Source organism: Hyperolius riggenbachi, chromosome 7 (genome assembly GCF_040937935.1).
Source record: "Hyperolius riggenbachi isolate aHypRig1 chromosome 7, aHypRig1.pri, whole genome shotgun sequence".
In the NCBI taxonomy this organism is placed as follows: Eukaryota; Metazoa; Chordata; class Amphibia; order Anura; family Hyperoliidae; genus Hyperolius; species Hyperolius riggenbachi.
The window spans coordinates 256,665,544-256,686,603 of NC_090652.1; the positions used below are offsets into that span (position 1 = coordinate 256,665,544).

The window sequence follows — 21,060 nt, forward strand, 5'->3', positions numbered from 1 at the left end:
ATCACTAGCAAGTGCCCAGCCAGTGGATAAGAACTGCTGGCAGACAGTGAATTCACCACCTTCAGATGATCCTGGAGAAGAGGGCAAAGGAAAGGAGCACACTGGTTTGAATCACACATGTTTTGCTGCACTGCAGGAAATATGCACAGCCACTCATGTAATTCAAGTCAATAGGACACTCAAGAATCTGGCAATGACATATGTTTGCATTGTGTTTTTGCATTTTTCTCCATGGACAACTTTCTGCTTCCCCCCCGCATATTGCATGCATCGCTAATTTTATTGTACTTTGCTGTAAAACTAAAAAATTGAAAATGAAGAAAACAACCACACACGAAAATCGTGATTACTGATCGATGGGAAAATGAAGAACTGTCTACGATTCCAAAGGAACAAGTGGGCGCCCAATTTATCTATAGCAAAGTTACAGTACTCACAATTAAAGAGACACTGAAGCGAAAAAAAATTATGATATAATGAATTGGTTGTGTAGTACAGATAATTACTAGAAGATTAGCAGCAAAGAAAATATTCTCATATTTTTATTTTCATTTATATAGTATTTTTTAACATTGCATCATTTTCTAATATTTGCAGTTTACACACTACTCAGTATTCTAAATGTTTTTACAGAGCAGTTTTGTGAACTATTGACCTGTCCTCTGGAGAGAAAAAGAAAATACAGTTTCTGACAATTGAGATAATAAGCTTCAGAAGACAGAGCTCTCTCTGTGACGTTGAACGTCGTGGAGCTCAATGGCTTTTTTTGCATACATAACAACTGGAGTTTCTTAACTCTTCCTGTACTGGAAACAATATTAGACTTATGTCTCAGCTCCTAATGTTTTATTTCTTATCTGTACTACACATACAAATCATTATATCATAATTTTTTTCCGCTTCAGTGTCTCTTTAAAGAAGGTCAATGAGATACTAATAATTATGCCAATTTGATGTACATTTGGTGGCAGCTTAGAATTGGTCCAATCAAAATTGACAGGAAGTGAATGTTATTGGCCCAAATTCAAGCCACATACAATTTGTTTTAAATTAGCATGCTGTTGGCATTTTATGCATCTTGTTGAACATTTATGTTGTAAGCAGGGCCAGCGGAGTCAGGAAAGGCGCAAGCCTCTGCGCACCGCAAGCCTCTGCGCACCGCAGCGTGAGGGTGCATTCCTCTTCCGCTGCCCGACGCCCTCCTGTTTGAACTCCCCTGGGATTCTCGACAGTTTACAGTCATGTGTCCTGACTGAAAGAGAGCTCTGATCATAAGTGACTGCGTGCCCGCCCACAAGCCATGCTGCCATCAGAGAGAAGACAGATAGGAATAGCAATAGCAGGAAGCAGGCCAAGCAACACTAATGCTAAAGTCGTGCCTGTCTCCTCTCTGATGGCAGTGTGACTTGTGGGTAGGCATGCAGTCCCATATCATCGGAGCTCCTGCTCCGGTCAGGACACATGGCTACACACTGTTGGGGAGCGCGTAACATGATGCCTGCGGAAACCAGCTCCAGGCATCCGCTAGAGGAGAAGGGTTGCCACTGCCCTCTTTACCCCCATGCCTCCGCACTCTTCCGGGGGTGGGGGGGGGGGGATTTCTGCCTCTGGTGCTTGAGAGCCTTGTCTTGGCACTGGTTGTAAGCGAAAATTACACTTTTATTTAGGATTGCAAAGACCATTGACAAACATATTTTCAGCTTGCTATTATGTACCTCTAATCAGTTCTCAGACATACCCCTTGTATCTGGAAACTGGCGTAGGAGACATACAGAACAAACAAAACTTTTTTATATAAAAAAGAGAGGTGGGCACACATAGTTGAGCTGATTGTGATATTCATGAAACATCATCAATGTTAATTACAAAATGTAATACTAGGACTTAAAGAGACTCTGAAGTGAGTCTAAATCCACGTTTTATTAATGTTAAGCACTATAGCTAGTGCTAAACCGCTGCATCCCCACGTCAAAATGAGGGGTTTATACCCCCCAAAGAGTTTAGGGCTGTAGCTCTGCCTCTTCGCACGTCAATCCCTGCTGATCGCCGCCTCTCCCCACCCCTCTCAATCTTCCTTCACTAAGAGGGGCGGGGAGAGGCGGAGATCCACGGGCAGATTGACGCACATGGAGGCAGAGCTGCAGCTCAAAGCTCTGCCTCCATAGGCAGCAAAATCCCTGACCAAGAAAGTTGTGGATTTTGCACAGGGGATTTGCAGGGTATAAACCCTTCGTTTTGCCACAGGGATGTGGCGTTTTAGCACTAGCTAAATATAAATAGAAGTTTAAAATGTGGATTCAGACTAGCTTCAGAGTCTCTTTAATTGGGCCCCCCTGAAAAATTTTTGGTATGTGCCCCCCTTTGTCCCCGAACTCAATGGGATTGGGAGCCAGCGAATTGCATAGAGTGTTCTGCTTTGAAGCAGCCTCTGAAAGCAGGAAAAAATTACACATGCTCCTCAATGGGGGTTTCTTTGCTAATTGCATGCACTTGCGGTTGGAGAGAGAGAGGTGGATGCGCCACAAAGCCTCTGGGTCCCCCTGCCGAATACTTTTGCAACCCACTGTACATGATGTTCAATTCTTTCAGGTAGAGAAAGAAAAAAGGAACATAGCATAGTTATTTGTGTGCTAGGCACTGTACATACACACGTCTATCTCGTCATGTCACATGTCACCTCGGGTATCCTTTAAAGATTACCCATGAATCAATATACTTACTGGTGGTCCGCTGTCCCCAAATCCTGGAGGGCCGCTGGGGCCTGGTCTTCCTTGACCACCAATGTCTCCCTAAAATAAAAAAAATGGTTGAACTCAGTGTTGCTTGCCAATTTTCGACATTATCGATTGCAAGAAAATCTGCATGAAAATACAATGTATTTTCCCAACATGGCGGAAATTCGTGAAAAATCATTATTTGTTCCCCGAAGATCGTTATTTTTACAGTGAAAATGCGTGCAAAAATTCACAAAAAAAATTAGAAAAATCACAAACTTATAACAAAACGATTTTCTATTGGCACTTTACTCGAAATTTGAATTTAACTTTATTTTTGCTAAAACTCATGCATAGAGAATATTGGCATTTTCGCTCATCACTGGTTAAAATAAACTATTCACATAAATTTGATGCAACCATGAATGAATGAATGAATGAATGAAAAATGATGTTTTCTTTGTGCACATATTCTATGGGATATATAAAACAACTTAGGCTAAATATTGTTAAGTGGGATGTTGGTGTAACTGTTTATTGGCACAATTCTCACATATACTCAAGTATTCTAAACTTGACTTTGTATAATTAGACTACAAAACATGCTGTAACATTTGGGAAATATTTTCTCCAAAATGATGGTTTAACCACTTCAGGACCACAGTCTTTTCGCCCCTTAAGGACCAGAGCCTTTTTCTCCATTCAGACCACTGCAGCTTTCACGGTTTAATGCTCGGTCATACAACCTACCACCTAAATGAATTTTACCTCCTTTTCTTGTCACTAATACAGCTTTCTTTTGATGCTATTTGATTGCTGCTGCGAGTTTTACTTTTTATTATATTCATCAAAAAAGACATGAATTTTGTCAAAAAAATGACTTTTTTAACTTTCTGTGCTGACATTTTTCAAATAAAGTAAAATTTCCTATACATTTGAGCGCGAAAGTTATTCTGCTACATGTCTTTGATAAAAAAAAAACCATTCAGTGTATATTCATTGGATTGGGTAAAAGTTATAGCGTTTACAAACTATGGTGCCAAAAGTGAATTTTCCCATTTTCAAGCATCTCTGACTTTTCTGCGCACCTGTCAGGTTTCATGAGGGGCTAAAATTCCAGGATAGTACAAATACCCCCCAAATGACCCCATTTTGGAAAGAAGACATCCCAAAGTATTCAGTGAGAGGCATGGTGAGTTCATAGAAGATTTTATTTTTTGTCACAAGTTAGCGGAAAATGACACTTTGTGACAACAACAACAAAAAAAAAAAGTTTCCATTTCTTCTAACTTGCGACAAAAAAAAAAAATGAAATCTGCCACGGACTCACTATGCTCCTCTCTGAATACCTTGAAGTGTCTACTTTCCAAAATGGGGTCATTTGTGGGGTGTGTTCACTGTCCTGGCATTTTGGGGGGTGCCTAATTGTAAGCACCCCTGTAAAGCCTAAAGATGCTCATTGGACTTTGGGCCCCTTAGCGCAGTTAGGCTGCAAAAAAGTGCCACACATGTGGTATTGCCGTACTCAGGAAAAGTAGTATAATGTGTTTTGGGGTGTATTTTTACACATACCCATGCTGGGTGGGAGAAATATCTCCGTAAATGACAATTTTTTTATTTTTTTTACACACAATTGTCTATTTATAGAGATATTTCTCCCACTCAGCATGGGTATGTGGAAAAATACACCCCAAAACACATTATACTACTTCTCCTGAGTACGGCGATACCACATGTGTGGCACTTTTTTGCACCCTAACTGCGTTAAGGGGCCCAAAGTCCAATGAGTACCTTTAGGATTTCACAGGTCATTTTGAGAAATTTCGTTTCAAGACTACTCCTCACGGTTTAGGGCCCCTAAAATGCCAGGACAGTATAGGAACCCCACAAATTACCCCATTTTAGAAAGAAGACACCCCAAGGTATTCCATTAGGAGTATGGTGAGTAGAGTTGGGCCGAACCTCCGATTTTAGGTTCGCGAACCGGGTTCGCGAACTTCCGCGGAAGGTTCGGTTCGCGTTAAAGTTCGCGAACCGCAATAGACTTCAATGGGGATGCGAACTTTGAAAAAAAAATAATTATGCTGGCCACAAAAGTGATGGAAAAGATGTTTCAAGGGGTCTAACACCTGGAGGGGGGCATGGCGGAGTGGGATACACGCCAAAAGTCCCCGGGAAAAATCTGGATTTGACGAAAAGCAGCGTTTTAAGGGCAGAAATCACATTGAATGCTAAATGACAGGCCTAAAGTGCTTTAAAACATCTTGCATGTGTATACATCAATCAGGTAGTGTAATTAAGGTACTGCTTCACACTGACACACCAAACTCCACTGAACAGAACAGGTATGCAGTGGCGGGTTCACTAAACAGGTATACAGTGGCGGGTCCACTGAACAGAACAGGTATGCAGTGGCGGGTTCACTGAACAGGTATGCAGTGGTGGGTTCACAGAACAGGTATGCAGTGGTGGGTTCACAGAACAGGTATGCAGTGGCAGGATCACTGAACAGGTATGCAGTGGTGGTGGGTGGGTTCACAGAACAAGTATGCAGTGGCAGGATCACTGAACAGGTATGCAGTGGTGGGTGGGTTCACAGAACAGGTATGCAGTGGCAGCAGGATCACTGAACAGGTATGCAGTGGTGGGTGGGTTCACAGAACAGGTATGCAGTGGCAGGATCACTGAACAGGTATGCAGTGGTGGTGGGTGGGTTCACAGAACAGGTATGCAGTGGTGGGTTCACAGAACAGGTATGCAGTGGCAGGATCACTGAACAGGTATGCAGTGGTGGTGGGTGGGTTCACAGAACAAGTATGCAGTGGCAGGATCACTGAACAGGTATGCAGTGGTGGGTGGGTTCACAGAACAGGTATGCAGTGGCAGCAGGATCACTGAACAGGTATGCAGTGGTGGGTGGGTTCACAGAACAGGTATGCAGTGGCAGGATCACTGAACAGGTATGCAGTGGTGGTGGGTGGGTTCACAGAACAGGTATGCAGTGGCAGGATCACTGAACAGGTATGCAGTGGCAGGATCACAGTACAGGTATGCAGTGGGCTGAGGGCTCACTGAACAGAACAGGTATGCAGCCAGGAAGAAGTTAAGCCTAACTAATCTTTCCCTATATGAGAGACTGCAGCAGCTCGCCCTACTCTCACTAATGCAGGCACACGAGTGGCCGTAATGGCCGCCGCTGCCTGCCTTATATAAGGGGGGTGGGGCTCCAGGGGCTAGTGTAGCCTAATTGGCTACACTGGGCCTGCTGACTGTGATGTAGAGGGTCAAAGTTGACCCTCAGGTGCATTATGGGGCGAACCGAACTTCTTCCGCAAAACGTTCGCGTGCGGTACCCGCACGCGAACCACCTAAGTTCGTGCGAACCACGTTCGCCGGCGAACCGTTCGGCCCAACTCTAATGGTGAGTTCATAGAAGATTTTTTTTTTTTGTCACAAGTTAGCGGAAATTGATGTTAATTGTTTTTTTTCACAAAGTGTCATTTTCCGCTAACTTGTGACAAAAAATAAAATCTTCTATGAACTCACCATACTCCTAACGGAATACCTTGGGGTGTCTTCTTTCTAAAATGGGGTCATTTGTGGGGTTCCTATACTGCCCTGGCATTTTAGGGGCCCTAAACCGTGAGGAGTAGTCTTGAAACCAAATGTCGCAAAATGACCTGTGAAATCCTAAAGGTACTCATTGGGCCCCTTAGCGCACTTAGGGTGCAAAAAAGTGCCACACATGTGGTACCGCCGTACTCAGGAGAAGTAGTATAATGTGTTTTGGGGTGTATTTTTACACATACAGATGCTGGGTGGGAGAAATATCTCTGTAAATGACAATTATTTGATTTTTTTTACACACAATTGTCCATTTACAGAGAGATATCTCCCACCCAGCATGGGTATGTATAAAAATACACCGCAAAACACATTATACTACTTCTTCTGAGTACGGCGATACCACATGTGTGACACTTTTTTGCAACCTAGGTGCGCTAAGGGGCCTAACGTCCTATTCACAGGTCATTTTGAGGCATTTGGATTTTAGACTACTCCTCACGGTTTAGGGCCCCTAAAATGCCAGGGCAGTATAGGAACCCCACAAGTGACCCCATTTTAGAAAGAAGACACCCCAAGGTATTCCGTTAGGGGTATGGTGAGTTCATAGAAGATTTTATTTTTTGTCACAAGTTAGTGAAAAATGACACTTTGTGAAAAAAACAATAAAAATCCAATTTCCTCTAACTTTTGACAAAAAATAAAATATTCTATGAACTCATCATACACCTAACAGAATACCTTGGGGTGTCTTCTTTCTAAAATGGGGTCACTTGTGGGGTTCCTATACTGCCCTGGCATTTTACGGGCCCAAAACTGTGAGTAGTCTGGAAACCAAATTTCTCAAAATGACTGTTCAGGGGTATAAGCATCTGCAAATTTTGATGACAGGTAGTCTATGAGGGGGCAAATTTTGTGGAAGCGGTCATAAGCAGGGTGGCCTCTTAGATGACAGGATGTATTGGGCCTGATCTGATGGATAGGAGTGCTAGGGGGGGTGACAGGAGGTGATTGATGGGTGTCTCAGGGGGCGGTTAGAGGGGAAAATAGATGCAATCAATGCACTGGGGACGTGATCGGAAGGGGGTCTGAGGGGGATCTGAGGGTTTGGCCGAGTGATCAGGAGCCCACACGGGGCAAATTAGGGCCTGATCTGATGGGTAGGTGTGCTAGGGGGTGACAGGAGGTGATTGATGGGTGTCTCAAGGTGTGATTAGAGGGGGGAAATAGATGCAAGCAATGCACTGGCGAGGTGATCAGGGCTGGGGTCTGAGGGCGTTCTGAGGTGTGGGCGGGTGATTGGGTGCCCGCAAGGGGCAGATTAGGGTCTAATCTGATGGGTAACAGTGACAGGTGGTGATAGGGGGTGATTGATGGGTAATTAGTGGGTGTTTAGAGGAGAGAAGATCTGCGGGCGATCTATTGGTGTGGGTGGGTGATCAGATTGCCCGCAAGGGGCAGGTTAGGGGCTGTTTGATGGGTGGCAGTGACAGGGGGTGATTGATGGGTGGCAGTGACAGGGGGTGATTGATGGGTGATTGACAGGTGATCAGTGGGTTATTACAGGGAATAACAGATGTAAATATTGCACGGGCGAATTGATAAGGGGGGGTCTGAGGGCAATCTGAGCGTGTGGGCGGGTGATTGGGTGCCCGCAAGGGGCAGATTAGGGTCTAATCTGATGGGTAACAGTGACAGGTGGTGATAGGGGGTGATTGATGGGTAATTAGTGGGTGTTTAGAGGAGATAAGAGATGTAAACAATGGATTTGGGAGGTGATCTGATGTCGGATCTGCGGGCGATCTATTGGTGTGGGTGGGTGATCAGATTGCCCGCAAGGGGCAGGTTAGGGGCTGATTGATGGGTGGCAGTGACAGGGGGTGATTTACGGGTGATTGACGGGTGATTGACAGGTGATTGACAGGTGATTGACAGGTGATCAGGGGGGATAGATGCATACAGTACACGGGGGGGGGGGGTCTGGGGGGGGGTCTGGGGAGAATCTGAGGGGTGGGGGGGTGATCAGGAGGGAGTAGGGGGCAGATTAGGGACTTAAAAATAAAATAGCGTTGACAGATAGTGACAGGGAGTGATTGATGGGTGATTAGGGGGGTGACTGGGTGCAAACAGTGGTCTGGGGGGTGGGCAGGGGGGGGTCTGAGGGGTACTGTGGGCGATCAGGGGGCAGGGGGAGGGAAATCAGTGTGCTTGGGTGCAGACTAGGGTGGCTGCAGCCTGCCCTGGTGGTCCCTCGGACACTGGGACCACCAGGGCAGGAGGCAGCCAGTATAATAGGCTTTGTATACATTACAAAGCCTATTATACTTGTTACATGCGGCGATCCGGGTGCTAGTAACCCGCCGGCGCTTCCGAACGGCCGGCGGGTTACAACGAACGGTGGGCGGAGCCAGTCCCCGGCGGCTGATCGCGTCACGAATGACGCGATCGCCGCACAGCCACTCCCGCAGCCGCCCCCGCCGATGGGCGTATTGCGGTCGTTTGGGCCCGGTCTTTGCCGCCGCCCATCGGCTGGGGGCGGTCCTCAAGTGGTTAAAGGAGGAATTATATTTACTGCATCTTAGGAAGAGCACAATTATCCACCCTTGATGGAAGGGAGATCCCCCATTCTTTCTGCCTACAGAGAGTGACTTCTTAATCCTGAGGGGGGACAGGGCAATCTCCTCACCTGCCTATACAGTGGTTGCCTGGAGGTAACCCTGGTTTGTGAGTATATCTATTGTACTCTATTCATTTATCCATCCATTACAGTAATTACTACACTATACAGGTCCTTCTAAAAAATTAGCATATTGTTATAAAGTTCATTATTTTCTGTAATGTACTGATAAATTAGACTTTCATATCTGTGGGATATTGTGAAGAGAAAGTTGAGAGATGCAAGACCCAACACTCTGGATGAGCTTAAGGCCGCTATCAAAGCATCCTGGGCCTCCATAACACCTAAGCAGTGCCACAGGCTGATTGCCTCCATGCCACGCCGTATTGAAGCAGTCATTTCTGCAAAAGGATTCCCGACCAAGTATTGAGTGCATAACTGAACATAATTATTTGAAGGTTGACTTTTTTTCTTTTATTGGTCGGATGAAATATGCTAATTTTTTGAGATAGGAATTTTGGGTTTTCATGAGCTGTATTCCAAAATCATCAATATTAAAACAATAAAAGGCTTGAACTACTTCAGTTGTGTGTAATGAATCTAAAATATATGAAGGTCTAATGTTTATCAGTACATTACAAAAAATAATGAACTTTATCACAATATGTTAATTTTTTGAGAAGGACCTGTATTGGGCTCTCAGTCTCTCATTTACTGCATCTTGCTGTTTTAGCTCTATATTTCTCAGGGTGTTTTGCTGGTGCTATGGGAGAAGTTCAGAATGCTCCAGAACCAGAAAGCACCGCCCCCGGCCCACCCATGATGATCTACATTCTCATGTATCCACCCTTGGTGGAGGATTTTGTTTCCTTTCATTCAGAGAGTGGCTTTTTGCCCAAGTTTGGTGGGTTCATTCTCCCCACCTGTGCATCAGTGTGGCCATTCTCAGTGTATCATTGTATCTGTGTTCTACCTTTGTCTGCTGGTGGTGTCCCTGGGATCAAGTAGCAGACCTCACAGTACAGTGGTCAGGGGCTGCGTTCAGCAGGTGACAGCAGTCCATCTGACCACTTCTCCCTGTTCTGAGGCCAATACTTCCACCCACAATACTAATTACAGGGAGTGGCAAACATAATACAACTGGATTCTTCAGTGCCAATGGCATCACATAGGGCAATAGTGGGCGAATGAAAAATAGAAGCGTGGCTGTGGCATGTGGCAGAGGTAAAGTTGTAAAGTTGATGATAAATTTGCCTCTTAAATTATTTGTGTAGGACACTTCACAGATTCTAATAAGATTATTCACAATACCAACTGCAAAAATATTAGTATGATCTGATACCTTTTGAAAAGATGTTGCCAACTTGTTACCGTATTTCTCAGACTATAAGACATTGCTAACCATAAGGCACACCTAGGTTTAGAGGACAAAAATCAGGGGAAAAAAATATATACAAAACCTGGTGCATCCATGGTGAAGGGGCATCTTGTGGATTATGCCCCCCTTGTACATCATGCCCCCGTGTACCTCTCGTGTCTCTTTGTGTCCTCCTCTGTCCTCCTGTGTCATCCATTTGTGCCCCTGTGTCCCCCTCTACATGGGCACAGTACAGGGAGTCCCCGACATTGCGGCAGGTTGGAGGTTCATATTGGCTGGTGTTCACAAGTCAGGTACTCTCTGCATTTGTACTATAAGACACAGTGACTTTTTCCCCTACTTTTGGGGGAGAAAAAGTGAGTTTTTTGTGTCTGTGAATGTTCTCTTTTATCCAAGACACAGTTTTCCAAAATATATATTTTTTCTTTTCTAGAAGACGTTTTGCTGATATTACAAGGACCTTCTATAAAGCAGTGAGGACTGAATACACAGATAACTTACTCAGGCCAACAAAGGCCAAATTACACATGTAGCCATTATTACCTTGAGGCCTGGCAATCCTATTCCAGTTTCTCCTTGAAGTCCAGTTGGGCCAGGAAGACCTCTGTCACCCTATGAGGAAAAAAACAGTCAGCTTTAGTATAAATGTATTGGCTACATGATAGGAGGTATTATTAATAGTGGTGTTAGCGGGTGTACTGTGCAAATTGGCTTGCCTTTCAGAGGAATGGCAGTGCTGGAGTACATAATATTTACAGCCAGATAATGACTTCTATGGCTTAAAGCTCATTTGTCTCTTTGAATGGGACCAAAACAGTCATGGGTAAAATAACACAACTTTCTTCTTCCTTCTGCTTTGCGAGCTGTTGATCAATTGTAGCTGTCTGTCATTCACTGGGACTGTCATTTGCTTAAAGACTTGGAGGCTGTAGACTAACAATGATCAATTTATTCTATAAAAACTCTTCTCCAGCACAATTCATGGAGAATCATGTGATTACAATAAATAAATAAATAAAACAAATAAATTTTATCTGGCGATTGATTTCTTAGTCTCAGATTGTCTGTTGCAGTCACTGATCAAATCAGTTGCATGCTTCTCCTTGAGTCCTCCTAAAGGAGAACAGCTTAGGGACAAAATGTTCACCTCTAGTCTATATTAAAAAAGGACTGTTTGCAATTTCAATTTTGGATGTTTATCCATTTGTCCATGATCTCTATGAACATAGGTGGGATTTTCCTTATACAGGTAAAATAAGACCTTTGTTTCAAGATTCCACATATTGCAGTCGTGCCCAATACAACTGATTTATAAGTCAATACACAATAAAGGGAGGATTTTAATGGAACAACAAGGGTGCCCATATATCAGACGATGCATGTGCAGAACAACCAAAAGACAGATCTCTCTCTAATCTAATATGATCAGAGAGAGATCTGTTGACTGCCCACACTGCGGGCCAATTCACAATCAATTTCATGCTGAAATCGGCATGGTGACACCGCATTCGCTGTCTCGCTGGCCCAATGCTCTCTCCCTAATGTTAAAGCCCCCCCCCCCTTCCTGGTGCACTATACTTTACCTGACTGCGTCTGCTGCTGGCTCTGGGTTCCAGCGCATCTGCATACAGATACCCCACGTTATTGCTGTCACGTTACACATGTGCCCACATTACTCCGGCAACCATGTGGGTGGTGTGTATGCAGATTGTGGCGGAGCATACTGACAGCTGGTCTGATTGACATGCTTGGCCTGAAATTGGTGGCATAGTCGATCGGTATGCACTTGGCGGCACCAATTTTTAAAGGATTGTGCGTTTTTTGCACACTCCTTTAAGAAATTGCTCTAAAAATTGTACAGTCAGCATAATTTCGATTTTATCAAAATCAAAAAGCTGTCGTGAAAAGATCCTTATAGAGTGACGCCGCTGTAGCACTTTGCCGATCGCTGGCGATCAGCAAACTGAGCGCAATCATTCACAGTGTGAACCAGCCCTAAGGGGATGTCTGAAAGCAGCTCATTTTGTTTCATTTAAACAACTTCAAACACTTTTCGGCTACTGCCAAGAAAAGCATTTGAAGTCATTTGTGAAAGTAGTTACAATTAGAAGATTACAATGGCAGCCAACTTCAGAAGCTTTATGTAGCGTCCCTCAATCCCTAGCGTTAAATGACAAGGAAAAATGACAGGAACCTTCCATCTGAACTGGCCCTGAGTTTAGTCCATGATATTGTATGTTTAAACTGTGAGAGAGGTTGTTATACTTGTAGGTATGTCCATATATTGTGTACTGTAGGAACTCCTATACAGTATATCACTGTTTGATGAAAGTATACAAGCTGGTGCGTTGTGCATTGTTTATTAAGAATCTTTTATACCACTTGAAGATTGATGTGGTCAGTTACCTTTGCTCCTTGCAGTCCTTCAGGTCCCTGGTCTCCTGGGGGCCCTTGAACACCCTATAAAGAGATGAAAAGAATAACAGGTTGGGTTTGGGGTCAATGAGTAATTTATACCACTTGCTGTGCTCAATTGATCCAAATAGTTTTCAGTACATAATCAAGGTACTGCAGCCTCACTTCAAAATGTCTAATCTAAACATTGTTCAGTATTCTGCCTCATTTATCAAGGCACCGAAACTGAATTTATTTGCCTCAACCAATCAATTTGATTAAAAATAAATATAAGTTTGAAGACTTTTCATCCACATCTTTTTGTACACCTATATGGGGCTGTTTTTCCTTGTGCTATCCCACCTTTTTACAACATGAGCAATGCATATTAGAGATGAAGTCAGGAAATGTAGCTCACAGAAATGCTCTAGGAGTTGCTGATAGCAAGGCCGGGCCAAAGCAGAGGCTAGAGAGGCTCCAGCTTCAGGGCGCAGTGTAGGAGGGGGCGCACAACTCACTCAGCCATCATTCCCATATAGTGTTTGAAGCAGAGAGAAATAAGAAAAGGGGATATTTGGCAGTGACTGCAGGCCAGATAACTGGAGATTAAGGTGTTGGGGGCCCTGGGGCGCCTCTTAGTCTAATAGCAATCAGTGTGTGATGGCTGGGGTGGGAGGGATGGAGGGGCGCACTTTGATGACTCAGCCTTGGGTGCTGGAGGACCTTGTCCTGGCTCTGGCTGATAGAGATGGGGCTTCATTTTTGCCAAAGTCAATACTTTTTTTCAGCTGTTCTGTTCTTAGCTAAAGTAAAACCAAGTAACTGACTTATTTTTAAGCCATGCAGGGGCCTTGTAAGATTGGTGGTAAACTGGTAATGATAAGGTAGTATGAGGATATGGGCTTTTAATCAATTCACTTTTTCTCCTATGTTTTCTCCTAAGAGATATTTGTACATCTCTGGTTTAAAATAACGTTTCAGTTCTCTGCAACTGAAAAAGTACCAAAACCAGGTGAAACTACCGTAAAAATTATTTGGTGTCTCTTCTTTCTTGCTGGTGGCCTAAAGGGCATTTTATTGATAAGAGGAGAAAATATCACATAAGGGAAAACTTGTGAAAAGGGAAATTGAATAAGGGCTATAGTAAGCAGTCCTCATCAGTACAAGGAAATATGGCTTTGTCAGTGGCGTAACAGTAGGGGCTGTCAAATGCTACTTCCTGTATAAACAGGAAGCACAGTGGGGAGAGCCCGAGGTGAGGGAGGGGAGGATCGTCCCCCCTCCCCGCCGAATGTGGTCATGGCTTTCCCCTCATACTGCGACCCCTCCAGCCCCCCAAAACGGCCCTGAGCAGGCACCCGGGGGGGGGGGGGGGTAAGTCAGAAACTCTGCAGGGGGGCCCGGTGGCTCCTAGTTACACTAGTTACACCCGTGCGCTTTGTCAAGAAAACCAGGACCATTTTCCCACTGCAGTAGGAGGGACGAGTGCTTAATAAGTTGCATGCAAGCTATTACGGAAACCAACATCCACCAATGGTAAACAGGTGCATTTTATTTGAATGCTGGGTGTGTATTTTATCCCACTAGTGGGGCTTGCACTCTCAAGCAGGTAGTCATAAGGATGCAATCGGTTTTTAAGTAGCGCTGTTCCTTTCCTCGCCATGTACAAATGTAAGTAACTTTGGTCAGCTGCTACCATTTAATAGCATTGCTTATTGATGTTTATGCAGAGCTTCTGTTTGGTTTCAAGGTGCGTTTGTAGTTTCTTTGGGGGGCTCAGCGCACCTCTGATTGGTGGCCATTCGGAGGCAGCCTGGTGATGCGCTGATCCACCTTTGCGCAATTTTGAATTTTTACTTAGTAGCGAACCCAGGCTATGCATATGCATAATTTAGGATTAGTTAGTGTTAGGGCCCCTCCCATGGGGGATGACTTCTTCGCAGTGGGAGGGACAAGTACTTAATAGGTTGCATGCAAGCTTTTACGGAAACCAACATCCTCCAGTGGTAGACAGGTGCATTTTATTTGAATGCTGTGTGTGTATTTTATCCCACTAGTGGGGCTTGCACTCTCAAGCAGGTAGCTATAAGGATGCAATCTGTTTTTAAGTAGCGCTGTTCCTTTCCTCGCCAAATAATTTTTTACGCTGACCCAGACAGAAAGCCAAACGGCCTTCTGATCTTTTCCCAATTCTACTATATTGGATGGATAACGATAATCTGATGTCTATATATGTAGCGGAGGATATCTGCTTACCTGCACGCCTCTCAATCCTCTGGGACCAGTTGGACCTTCAGGCCCCTAAAAAATAAAAATAAGATGTTACTATGAATGTGAAGCACATTTTTAGGACTACTTCAAGAGAACATTTATGTAAAAGTCCTGTCAGAGTCGTCACCATGGTGAGATGTGAGCTCTGTATTATTAATGCGACTGATGGAATTCTCTCATCCCTGGAATTTTAATGTTCTTATACCTTCTCAAGCCATAAATATAGTAATGGTAGAAGCATTTTGGTAGTGGATATCGGAGGTGATCAATGAGATGCTCCTAATTTTGGCTTGCATGCAAATTACATGCAAGATGAAACTGGGCCAATCAAATTCAGCAGGAAGTGCATATGATTGGTCCAATCCAAGCTGCATACAATTTGCATTAATGCTGCATGCAAGGCGAAATTAGTAGTATATTATTGACTGCGCCAAATGGGCAAATCCTTAAAGGACCACTATTGCAATAAATTGTAAAAGTGTAACATGTACGGTATTTGTATGCAATTGAATAATATGTATATTTATTCCAGAATAAAATGCACTATAAACTTCTTTTATCCTACATAGATGTCACTTACGATAGCTGACATGACTAGTTCATCTCATCATGGGGGATTCTCAGGTTTTCTTTGTTTTCAAAAATACATAATGAGTGGCAGTTGCTACAGTTGTATAGATCCTTTCCACTGTGAGCTTTTGTAAAGACTAAAGGAAATACTTAGAAGCCCCCATGAGGAGATGAACTAGACCAACACTTGTCAGATCGATCAGTTTTTATTACCTCTTGTGACAGTAACATAGAAAAAAAAGTCATTTAAAAAAGGTGCATTTTACAGTGAGAGAAAATAACTCCTTATGGTGCCCATACACGGTACAATAAAAATGTTTGATTTTTCCGTTTATTCAACCAAAACAGTCAAATTCAATCAAAAATATTTTTTTTTCGATAAAGAAAAAAGGATTATCACGTTTTTTTCTTTGAAAATCCAATTTAACATGTTGGAAAAATCTTTATATTCCATCTAACAGAATAATCAAATGAAATTATCTAATAAAAAAATGAAAAAATGGTGCCATATATGGGAACCATTAGACACGTATTTTAAAGTGTCCAATTTTTTTGCGTCTTTGGATTCTTTTTGGAATATATATGGCTCAGCTAGTCATAGATTTGTAAAAACTAACTGCTACCCCACGGGCAATTTAATGATATTTCTATCAGGATTGTAAACCAGTCTAACTTATGCCAATCACTATAGTAATCAGCTACAGTCATACATCAAATACTGCTACTATATATATTTAAAAAGATTTAAAGCTTGCCAGGACAAGGAATTTGTTAAAGATGTCATTTATCGTGTTACATGCTCCATGTTTGTTTCTTACTCTGTACAGTGGCACAGAATATCTTGGTGCTTTATAAATCAATTATAATTATAATAAAAGTGCTGTATTACAAACTGTCTTTATATTGGACAGTGAATACGAGTGTTTGTTCTAAAAAAAAAGTTATTGCCTACAGATGTTTTTACTATACCTGAAGGTGTAATTTGTCATTTAGGCCTGGGATCTACTAGAAAGAGCAAAGCGCTATCGCAATCGCTAGCGATTTGTGGTAGCGCTTTGCAAGCGATTTTGGGAGCGATTTCCCTGCTCCTATACATTAGAATGGAAACACTCCCAAAATGCTGCATGTCCTGCGATTTGCCTAATTGCAATCACTCTAGTGGAATATGCCCCGTCCATTTACATTGGCAGAGCTTTTAGGGAAATTGCTAGCGGTTTAAAGCGATGCCTAAACACTCAGGGTAGGAACACACTAAGTAGAACCGCATATGTGTTTTCCATAGCACATAGTGGAGAACGCATGTGCGATTCTGCCTAGTGTGTTCCTTCCCTCAAAAAATGCTCTAGTGGGTTCCAGCATCAGACACAATGAACTAAATGGGTTCAACAGAAAGGGCAGGTTAGGCCTGAAAATAAAGGTTTATCCTTGCTGACGTAGCTGAAATTAGAGTTGGCAAATTAGATGGAAATAATTCTTAGTTGATGCAAACGTTACGGTAATTTTATACAAATTTATGCTGCTTTAAAAAATGGACCAATCAAATTCAGCAGTTGCTGTGTTTTATTGTTCCATTTCCAAGCTGCAAAAATTATCATCAACTCAGAATAATTCTCATCTTCTTGACCATCCCTGGTGTAAGCCATAAAAAACCACTGGTCTAGCTCTCAGCATTTCAGGAGATCTGACCTCCTTCGGGGAGTTAGTTAGGCACATGATGCGAGAGACACCTTGAGGAAATTCCATAACCTATGTAGATAATTACATAAATGAGGATAAATTGGTATTAAAATGTGATTACATACATACCCTATCACCTTTGATGCCAGGGATACCACATTCGCCTCTCTCACCCTACAAGGAAATAAGAAAAAATATACATAATTGAAGAAAAGAGTTTCTCCACTGCTCTGACTAAATATGATCCATTAATTATACAGAAACGTATTCAAGGAATTAATGAATAAACATTTTAGGAATTTGGGCAGATGATTATTTTGTAAGCTAGTGATTATTATGCTTCCTTTCTGCTTCCTTTGTAGGCTCAAAGAGGAAGCAGAAATGAAACACGATCACATGACAGTGAGAAAGCCTGGCTTCCATGGAAACAGCTACAGCAGCGATAAGGGAGGGGCTGGAAAGGAGGGCCTGTTTTTTTTTGCCCATCCTTTCACCCATATTTTCTTCTCTCTCCAGTTTCTTTCCTTGCATCCATTTGTCACTGCTGGCATCCCTCTGATGTTATAGCAGCACTGACATACAGACAAGTATGAGGGTGGGAGGAGAGAAGAGTGAGGTAAATGGATTGAGAGGACTGCTGCAGTGTTCCATGACAGCAACTTATAAAACAAGATTTAACAGTACCCTACACTCTAGTCTCTACAATATAGGGAAGTGGAAAATACTGGTAGGTGTACTTGGCTACACCTTAAAGGGACCCACTGCAGTACCGTGGTGGAATACTTGATAGTGGTGGTGGTGGGGGAAGGATGGTAAGGCTGAGGGGGGAATTGACAATACTGTGGGCATCCTCTCACTACTGTGGGGATAGTACTACAGGGAAGGGCCTTACAATACTGGGGGAGGACATTGAAATGCTAGGGAGATGCTAGAGGAACATGACTATGCATACTACTGGGTGGAACGTGGCAACACTAAGGACAGATGATCATTGCTGTGTAGGGATGGAAGGGCCTCATGGTGGTCATACATATTATAGATGCGTCAAAGTGGCCACACTAATTATGGAAGGAAGAAGAGTCATGGAGGCCACACATTTTGCATGGCGCACCGAAGGGGCTGTTCCGGGTGTCTGGAACCCCCCCCCCCCCTGCGGCTGCCGTCAGGTAGATATAGAGTAGATATATCCGCAGAGGCTGGGGAGTCTCTTCCGATTCTGTGTGCAGTGGCTCTATCACATTTCCCTCTCCGTGCACGCTCTACTTCCTTCCTCCTCCAGCAGGTCTGATTGGCTCTCCGTCCCTCCCCTTGGCATCATGGGAAAATGGAGCTGCATAGAGCCAGACCTGCTGAAGGAGAAAGGGAATAGTGCCTGCACAGAGAGAGGTAATGTGAAAGAGCCGCTGCCAGCTCTGCCCAGGGGGAGGAAGAACGGACAGGGTTGATAATTAAGATTGTGTGCCATCATTTGTGCCTGGCTGCAACTCTGCAATTGTTATCACCCTCTGTGCTTCTTGTGTATTCAACCATGTTGCAGCCTTTCCCTCTTAGTGCAGCCCGGACTCTGCAGGCAGCGTCAGGAATGCCAGGCATGTGAGTGCACTGACAGGCTGATCTGCAGTACGGAGCTCACAGAATGTTTGCTTACAGGAGGCAAGGCAATATGTTTGGAGTGAGACCACTGGGGAGGGGAGAGGGGTGTGTGTGTCCACTGGGGGGGGGGGGATTTGTGTGTATGTGTGTGTTTTATGTTGGATGGGGGGCTGTAAAAGCTGAATGATTATGGTCTGACTCTGCAAATAGAATTGTATATATGACATATACTGTACTTGTAATCTAACTAATAGTTGTACTATTGCACTCTCTTTTCTCCCTCTACGCTAGCTCTCCCACCATTCCTTTCAACTTCTCTATGCCTGCTGTTCTGTCTCACTTTCCCTGCCAACCCCTCTATTGCTTTCTCTATCCACTCTCTCTTTCATGCTTTATCCGTCCTTCCTGTGTGTAAACTTATGCCGATGTATTTAAAGTGTACCCAAGCCAGGTATAAAATGATCTTTATCTAAAGAGAGGGAAGCCTCAGGATCCTATTGAGGCTTCCTTCAGTGCTCTGATGTCCCTCGTCGCTGACCGCAACCCTCCAGAAGATTGGCTACAATGGATTGCCACTAATCATGTTAGGGCTGCTTGCCTCCTCTTTCATCAGCACAGTAAGCTGGAGCTGCTTTGCTAGGAGCGACTCTGTGCTACTGCGCATGTGCGTCCGCACTCATAGCAAGAGGAGCGACTCTGTGCTACTGCGCATGTGCGTCCGCACTCATAGCAAGAGGAGCGCAGCCACAATGTGGAAGGGGTTCGCTTTGATTAAGGGAGGGGACATCGGTGCATGGAGGGAAGCCTCAATACAATCCTGAGGCTTCCCTCTCTTTAAGTAGATATCTCTGTTTAAACCCAAGCTTCAGCTTGTGTTCCCTTTTAATAGCACTGACATCTTCTGAAGCACTTTAAAGGGTACATAGTCCTTTCACTCACTATCCTCATCTTACAATCTAATCCTACCATAGTCATAGTCTAATGTCCTACTATATTATTATTATGTATTTATATAGCACTGACATCTCCCGCAGCACATTACAGAGTACATAGTCATGTCACTGACTGTCCTCAGAGGAGCTCACAATCTAACCCTACCATAGTCATAGTCTAATGTCCTACCATATTATTATGTATTTATATAGCACTGACATCTTCTGAAGCACATTCTAGAGTACATAGTCATGTCACTGACTGTCGTCAGAGGAGCTCACAATCTAATCCTACCATAGTCATAGTGTAATATCCTACCATATTATTATTATGTATTTATATAGCACTGACATCTCCTGCAGAACATTACAGCGTACATAGTCATGTCACTGACTGTCTTCAGAGGAGCTCACAATCTAATCCTACCATAGTCATAGTCTAATGTCCAACCATATTATTATTATGTATTTATATAGCACTGACATCTTCTGCAGCACTGTACAGAGTACATAGTCATGTCACTGACTGTCCTCAGAGGAGCTCACAATCTAACCCTACCATAGTCATAGTCTAATGTCCTACTATATTATTATTATGTATATTTATATAGTACTGGCATCTGCTGCAGCACATTACAGAGTACATAGTCACGTTGCTGACTGTCGTCAGAGGAGCTCACAAACTAATCCTACCATAGTCATAGTCTAATGTTCTACCTTATTATTAATATGTATTTGAATAGCACTGACATCTTCTGCAGCACTTTACAGAATACATAGTCATGTCACTGACTGTCCTCAGAGGAGCTCAGTCTAATCCTACCATAGTCATAGTCTAATGTCCTACCATATTGTTATTGTATATTTCCATAGCACTGACATCCTCTGCAGCACATTACAGAGTACATAGTCATGTCACTGACTGTCCTCAGAGGTGCTCAAAATCTTATCCTGTCATAGTTAGGCCAGTTTTGTGGCGGGCCAATTAAATTAATATTTTGGGGGCTGTAGGAGGAAAATACAATTGACACAGCATACCATGCGCTATAATCAAACTCATGTACAGGCCTCATTTAGATGTGTAAGTTGGGGGGGGGGGGGGGGGCGGCGGCTAGTGATAGCTGGCCTTGGGTGTTAAAAAGTAGAAATCGGCCCTGATCTCTGCTACATGTATAGTATGTAGGATATCCTTTTTTATTAGGAGAGGGGGCTTCATATAAAGTTTCCTGTTGATGTCCACTGTCAGTGAATTTCTAACTGCTGCTAAGTTCATGAGCATTGGGTCCTGCTCTTAACCAGTTATTACCGCGCCCACTTTCCAGTGCACGGACAAGCCAATTTTTTGCCGCG

The 21,060-nt window shown here is 43.5% G+C and overlaps 1 protein-coding gene across 1 annotated transcript in view; it reads right to left on the reverse strand.

The window, feature by feature from the left end:
* Nucleotides 1-21,060, reverse strand: part of COL28A1 (collagen type XXVIII alpha 1 chain) — a 198,628-nt gene that overhangs the window by 72,815 nt on the left and 104,753 nt on the right. Inside the window, exons 11-15 of the mRNA XM_068247381.1 lie at nt 17,315-17,359; nt 14,924-14,968; nt 12,680-12,733; nt 10,817-10,885; nt 2,721-2,789 (exon numbers count right to left, since the gene is read on the reverse strand). Coding sequence (XP_068103482.1) covers nt 2,721-2,789; nt 10,817-10,885; nt 12,680-12,733; nt 14,924-14,968; nt 17,315-17,359 — 282 coding nt within the window. The remainder of the gene's footprint in view (nt 1-2,720; nt 2,790-10,816; nt 10,886-12,679; nt 12,734-14,923; nt 14,969-17,314; nt 17,360-21,060) is intronic.